The 7,500-nt window shown below is 44.0% G+C and overlaps 1 protein-coding gene across 3 annotated transcripts in view; it reads right to left on the bottom strand.

The window, feature by feature from the left end:
• LOC125310465 (copine-8-like) overlaps nucleotides 1-7,500 on the bottom strand; it is a 155,507-nt gene that overhangs the window by 109,375 nt on the left and 38,632 nt on the right. For 2 of the 3 annotated variants that reach the window (XM_048267924.1, XM_048267925.1), the window contains exon 2: nucleotides 6,927-6,967. In XM_048267924.1, coding sequence (XP_048123881.1) covers nucleotides 6,927-6,967 — 41 coding nt within the window. Of the gene's footprint in view, nucleotides 1-409; nucleotides 621-6,926; nucleotides 6,968-7,500 lie in introns of those variants that run through there. The other variant, XM_048267923.1, reaches the window with a different exon arrangement.

Here is a 7,500-nt window from a genome sequence, read left to right as displayed (position 1 = left end):
AACAAATTGTGGTGACAATGTGCATCTATTGCAAATATAATGACACAAAACACAGAATTGCTATGCAATACAAAATATATATATTCTATATTGTACATGTTCATCATAATCCACAATCAAAAAACAGTTTTGGCCAGTAAATGGCTAAATAAAAGAATGCATCTGTGCATCTGTTTCCTGTGTATAAGGAATTATGCTTAAACCGCTAGATGTGTGTGTGTGTGTGTGTGTGTGTGTGTGTGTGTGTGTGTGTGTGTGTGTGTGTGTGTGTGTGTGTGTGTGTGTGTGTGTGTGTGTGTGTGTGTGTGTGTGTGTGTGTGGGTATGACGGCAGAACAGGATATGCAGGATAACATCACTTTCAAAAACAAACAACACTGAATAAGAAGGAAGAGCAGAAACAGACTTACAGAAAGGCTCATGCCATGCAAGGTACTCGGAGGACACGACTAGCAAGCAAAGCAGAAAAGCACGCACACAAGCAGACAAAAAGAAGGCCTGAAAGAAAAACAGACAACAGAAAAGAGAGAAAGAGACAAAGAGAAAGAAAGAAAAAAGTAAACACAAGAGCATTCCAGTGAAGAAGTACAGTAGAATCACACAGCCACAATGAACAACGGAACAGAGTAGAGCAGAAGAAAGCACCAATCACAGAGCAGAACAAAAGAAAGCAACAATCACAGAGCAGAGCAGAAGAAAGCACCAATCACAGAGCAGAACAGATCAAAAGAAAGCACCAATCACAGAGCAGAACAAAAGAAAGCAACAATCACAGAGCAGAAGAAAGCACCAATCACAGAGCACAACAGAATAAAAAAAAGCACCAATCACAGAGCAAAACAGAACCAAAATAAAGCACCAATCACAGAGCAGAACATAACAGATGAAAGCACCAATCACAAAGCAGAACAGAAGAAAGCACCAATCACAGAACAGAACAGAAGAAAGCACCAATCATAGAACAGAACAGAAGAAAGCACCAATCACAGAGCAGAACAGAAGAAATGTCAGTACAGGTGCTTTCCCCGCTGCTCTTCTCCCTCTACACTAATGACTGCACCTCAAAGAGCCTGTAAAACTATAAATCTGTAAAACTGAAGTTTGCAGATGACACCACCGTCATTGGTTTGATCCAGGATGGTGATGAGTCTGCTTACAGGCAGGAGGTGGAACAGCTGGTCCAGTGGTGCAGTCAGAACCACCTGGAGCTTAACCCTAAGAAGACTGTGGAGATGACAGTGGACTTTAGGAGAAGTCCCCCCCACCCCCTCGCCATTCAGAACAACAGTGTCCACTGTGGATTCCTTTAGGTTCCTGGGAACAACCATTTCACAGGACCTAAAATGGTGTCTCCACAATGACACTATCCAGAAAAAGGCCCAGCAGAGGTTGTACTTCCTGAGACAGTTAAGAAAGTGTAATCTATAATCTGACCACTTTCTACTCAGCCATCATTCAGTCTGTCATCTGCACCTCCATCACTGTCTAGTTTGGGTCAGCCACCAAATGGGACAGGGCCAGACTGAGGACAATTAAGGCTGCAGAGAGGATCATTGGAGCTGACCTTACCTCCATCCAGGACCTGTACTGATCCAGGGTCAGGAAAAGGGCAGCAAAAATCTCTACAGATCCCTCACATCCTGGTCAAAAACTGTTCAACCTCTTTCCTTCTGGTAGATGATACAGGGCACTGTTTGCCAAAACCAGCCGACACAAAGACAGCTACTCCCCCCCCAAGCAGTCACTCTGTTGAACACTCAGTAACAGCCCCCATCCTTATACTGAACAAAGTCAATCAACACTGTTCTGCTCATCTACCTCATGTGTACTTCAACCTTACAGTTACGGTATTGTTATTAATACATTATCATTGCACTGAACTGCCTGGCACTATATTTATATTTAATCTTAAACCTCAGTCTATTCTGATATAGAGACACAAGAACCTGTGAACAGCGCAGGCATGAAAACTGTTTTTTTTTATGCAGAGGTGTTTTGCTTGCAACAGGAAGTGAACAATCCTAAGGGAGTCGAATATAGGCCACAGGGTTCACGAGAAGGGCACAGAACACAGAGTTTAGTGCATCGGGATTAGTTCACAGCGATTGGGATGCAGAGTTTAGGACATAAAGTTTAGGATATATGCTGCAGCAGGATGTAGGACGTGGGAAACAGGCCACAGGACACGGTCAGGTGTAGGGCGTAGCAGACAACCGCCTAAAGCTACGACCATTTTTCTGTGTCTGAAGTTATCAGATATTTTTGAAGCCCCTCTATATAATTAATGATCTATTTAATCTCAAACCATAAACAGCGAGACTAACGGCTGTTTTCAGGCACAGTGCCTTAGCATGTTAAACCCTGAGGTTTTGGCGCTGATGGAGACAGGCGCTGATTTGAAGCGGAGCAGGCAGTCCCTCTTCCGGCCTGCGCTGTTCTCTGGCCTCTCTCACTTGAGGGGATCCCTGCTGCCGAGGCCGGTCCCGCGGGGCGCGCTGGTTCAGAGTCGGTGAGGACATCCCCTTGAACCCTTGCTTCTACTCCGGGGAGCTAGTCCAGAAAACTAGCCGGGCATTCCAGCATGCATTGCGGTTGTTCACTCAGCCCGCACCACCACCTTCAGCAAGCATGCATGCTGCTGTTAGCAAGTATGGGGGTTATGTGTGATGCAAATACAGTATCTCCTGTTCAAGAGCCAGCCGACATCAAAGGCAAATCTAAACTTAGCAAAAACGATGGCAAATACATGTGCACTTATTCTCCTCCTTGGTCCTTTCTCTCTCATCTATCACTTATTTCGTCCAGGGGTGCCCACACTTGGCCCACTTGGCCCACATTTGGCCTGCACTCCATTTGTTTTGGCCTACTATGTTAGTCTTGCATGTGTCAGTTGCTGGGAATATCTGTCCCAACAGCCTTTGAAGGGTTAGCTGTAGCTCATTATCTGACCACAGTTTCACCAGAGGAGGGGGTGCTCCTGTCAGCAGAGATCACCAGGCCCATGACATGAGTAAGTAGCAGAGATCACCAGGGGTAAGTAGGGTCACTACGGAGCGTTGTCTGAGGCAGTGACTGTATACTGACAAAAACATGAAACAAGGGATTCCTTTTTGGCTCTATAAAGGGAAGAATTTGGGCACTCCTGGTCTGATCTCTGCCCAGATAGCAACATCATACGAGCAGATATCCACCACTGGAGTTTGGTCAGTCCATAATGACGGTCTCATGTGCCTCTCGTGCCATTTCTTTCCCTCCTCTCCTCTCCTCTCTCATATCTCTTTCTTTCTAACTTCTCTCGTCTCATCTCCCTCTCTCTCTCACTATTTCTCCCTCTCCTTATCTCTCTCTCCTCGCCCCTCTCTCTCTCTCTGCTCTGTCTATCACTCCATCAGCCTGGGCGACTCTCTTGTGTGTGTCTGTCTCATCTGTCCATATATATATATATATATATATATATATATATACTTCTATATATATATATATATATATATAAGCTGCTCAAATCTGAACACAGGCGGATGAAAGCGTTAGTCATGCGTGCCCGGGGGGCCCCGGGGGACCATCATAGCACCCGGGTCAGTCAGAGAGGGAACGGCAGGGGAAGAGTCACCACACCCACAGGGGCACAAGGACATGCCCCTAACTACGGAGGTTAGCTTTTTACTAACAGGATGCATCGTTCAACTAACCAACATGTAAGTTACGACTGTTTCCCAAAACTGTCGTGCCCATATAGTACTGTAAGTTTGGACCATGATAGTTTCCAAACTTCAGTAGTCTGGACTAAGGTGGTTAATGACGTTTAGTAGCACGTGAACGGGCACCTGCACATACTTCTGTGGCGCATTGCGTTAAGGCCGGATGACAGCCACCGTTGCACAGCAGTTACCAGTCCCCTGTCCAAGATTTCGAATCTGGGTTAAGATTTTGACAACAATATTGACATCGTTGTTTACCTAAGTTTATCTTTTTTGCAGATCATATTACCAAATTTAGAATCAGCCTTCTTGGCTTGGTTTGCGTAAACTAACAAGGACCCCCCCCTCCATGAAAATCAAAGGCTACATATTCTCAGCTGACTTGTCAAAAAGTTCGCACCACCTTATTATTATCTGCAGGTGTGTGACTTTTACTTACGTGCACATGGCTGCAAATTGACTTTTAATTTATGTATTTTCTGCCTTGGGCATTTTAAAAAGTATGGTGGTTAGAAGTGTAAATATCAATTAGAAACCTAAATATATTTATAATTTGCAAACAAATAACTGGCGTCAGTGACGTCTTTGACATGAAGATCCCTGGAACTATGTTTCTACTAGCATTCTACCACAGGTCGAGAGGTGTAGTTGTAACTACACAACTTTACAATAGTGGTTGCGAACGTTCGTTGCTACTATGGTTTTGGGAAACACTAACGTAGTGTAACGATGCATTGGACTATGTAAGTTCCAAATATGAATGTAATTCTGCGGCATAAAGCAGATGTATTTGTTTATTGTACAGAAAAATAAAAATGACATGTCAAGCAGTCAATTGACTACATTGCAGTCAAGAAGTAGGGCAAATTAATTTACGAAACCAAAACGTGGGTCATAGTTGTCTAAGCCTCTATAGCGTAGCCTGTTAAAAACGTCGCAGAAGCCTACCCAAGGCTACAGATTCATTCTGAACAGTTATATCTCTACTGGCTCAATTATCACACCATTGTTTTGATTTGCGTAGTTGCGTTAACCCAACACTGACAATAATGTAGACAGCAAATTTCAATTTCCGTTACCACCGTGTAGTCAAGCCTTAAGCCATACCCAAGTAGACTAAATCGAGGTAAATCGAGCTTTTTCAGAAGGGGCGGCAGGCAGAGCGATGTACAGTGGCAGAGCGACGCACAGTGGCTGAAAGTGGTACTAAAGCTTCACGCAGCTTCACGCCTCATAATGCGCGACTGAAGTGGCCATTTGAAAGCGATTCCCACTGTAAATGCATGGGGATATATCATAGGGATAGTATGGAGCATGGGGATATATCATAGGGATAGTATGGAGCACACTGATATATCATAGGGATAGTATGGAGCACACTGATATATCATAGGGATAGTATGGAGCATGGGGATATATCATAGGGATAGTATGGAGCACACTGATATATCATAGGGATGGAGAGATAGAGAAAGAGAGAGAGAGAGAGAGAGATGGAGAAGGTATGGAGCAGAGGGATATATCATAGGAATGGAGAGAGAGAGAGAGAGAAAGAGAGAGAAAGAGAGATAGAGAGAGATGGAGAAGGTATGGAGCAGAGGGATATGTCATAGGAATGGATAGATATAGATGAAGAACGGCAGGGCTGTGTGGGGTTGTGTTGGAAACATTGGAACCTAAGTTATGGGAGACAGGTGAGATATGGGAGGCAGGTGAGTTATCAGGTGAGTTATGGAGACAGGTGAGCTATGGAAGGTGAGATATGGGAGACAGGTGAGTTATAGAGACAGGTGAGTTATGGAGACATGAGAGTTATGGGAGGTGAGATATGGTAGACAGGTGAGTTATGGGAGGTGAGTTATGGTAGGTGAGTTATGGGAGACAGGTGAAGGATGAGGAGCAGTGAGAGCTGTTCCATTAGAGTAAGGTGAGAGGTTACACCGGCCTTTTTTAGAACTTTTAGAACCATTAGAACACAGCTGGGATCCTACACAGAATTGTCGGTTTGGTTCAACAGGAAACTATTCAAAAGGTCCAGGATCCCAAACTAAAAACTAACTATTCTCATATCTTAACAATGAAAAAGAAAAACAATTAGCACTAATAAATTCATAATACCTAGATGCAGCACATACAATTAGCGCTAATACATGCATGATACCTAGATGCAGCACATACAATTAGCGCTAATACATGCATAATACCTAGATACAGCACATACAATTAGCGCTAATACATGCATAATACCTAGATGCAGCACATAGCTGTACGTGGTATGACTCCTGCATGGTGTTGCCACCCGCTACCCATAGAAAATAAAGCAGAATTCCCACATCGCTTCCATGCAAATCCTTGCAAAGTGCAAATCCTCCTCTGATGAACGCCGCCTGGTTCTGCCACCCGTACACTCACGCCAATCCAAACTGTTCTCATCTGTTGCTCCCCATTGATGGTATGCGGTGCCAGTTCCTACCAAAGCAGGGGCATCCTTATCTATCTTCAAAACTTCCTGAAGACCCAACTCTTCCGAGAGTACCTCCTCTCTCAGCACTGCTAACAGCTGGACGTGCTACATGTAGCACTTAGCACGACCTTCCTTCCTATCCTACCTCCTCTCTCAGCACTACTAACAGCTGGACGTGCTACATGTAGCACTTAGCACGACCTTCCTCCCTATCCTGACTACCTCTCAGCACTACTAACAGCTGGACTGTGCTATTCGTGCTACATGCTAACGTTTACGAGCGCAGCCAGCCAGTTTTTGCAACTTATAAACCTTGTCACCATCACCTACATTTTATTGAGGGTAAAACAAAACCGGTTAACTTTAACAGAGCAATTACTATAGCTGTGCAGCCAGATGATAACAATCAAGAGTTACGTGCTGGCTTCCACAAAAAATAGGGTTTTATTAGGTTGAGGCAACAAGTGAGTAGTAGGATGACAATTTCCGTAAAGGCTATACTGAATAGCGGGAAAAAATAGTTTATTTTACTGTCTATGGAGAAAACTGAGCGGCTCTGAAAGCCGTTGGACCCAGAAAAAGATTTATTATCCCATCATCACTCAATAACCGAATATCTAGCACTCACCACAACCTTCCTTCCTATCCTGACCACCTCCTCTCTCAGCACTACTATGGATTGTGGATAAAAGAATCAGCTAAATGACTACAGGCGGTCGTAATTATACACAACTACATGACCTTGTCATATCAAATAGGTCTTACTTGGATCGGATTTGGAGAAGGTATCTCTGTCGAGCAGGTTTCTACAAAAAGAGACAGACAGCCAGAGAGAGAGAGGGAGAAAGATAGAGAGAGAGAAATAGAGATACAGAAAGAGATGACAACAAACAGGGAGAGAAAACAGAGACCCAGATTAACAACATGATTACAACATCATGCAGACTCCTAATAGCAGCATAAAGGAATCCATAACATGAAGGCGGTGTGTGTGTGTGTGTGTGAGTATGTCTGTGTGTGTGTGTGTGTGAGAGAGAGAGTGTGTGTGTGTGAGAGAGTGTGTGTATATGTGTGAAAGCGTAATTACAACATTTTTCAGACTTTTAAGTGGAACATCACGTTTTAAGGCATTAATACATTAAGACATGTTTGTCTCCATGCCATCATGGTCTCTCTGATGAAGAGACAAGACCTGTCCGCACAGATTGCCGTGGCAACAGTTCAACATTACCATTTTAAGCAGTTCTAATCAGAGACCGACCAATCACAAGAGCCATGTAACATGACATGACGTGTGTGTGTGTGTGTCTGTGTGTATGTGTGAGAGAAAGATAGAGAG

This window comes from Alosa alosa, chromosome 17 (genome assembly GCF_017589495.1).
Source record: "Alosa alosa isolate M-15738 ecotype Scorff River chromosome 17, AALO_Geno_1.1, whole genome shotgun sequence".
NCBI classification, from domain to species: Eukaryota; Metazoa; Chordata; class Actinopteri; order Clupeiformes; family Clupeidae; genus Alosa; species Alosa alosa.
The sequence above is the reverse complement of the archived record's forward strand: the minus strand, read 5'-3'. Positions and strand labels throughout refer to the sequence as shown.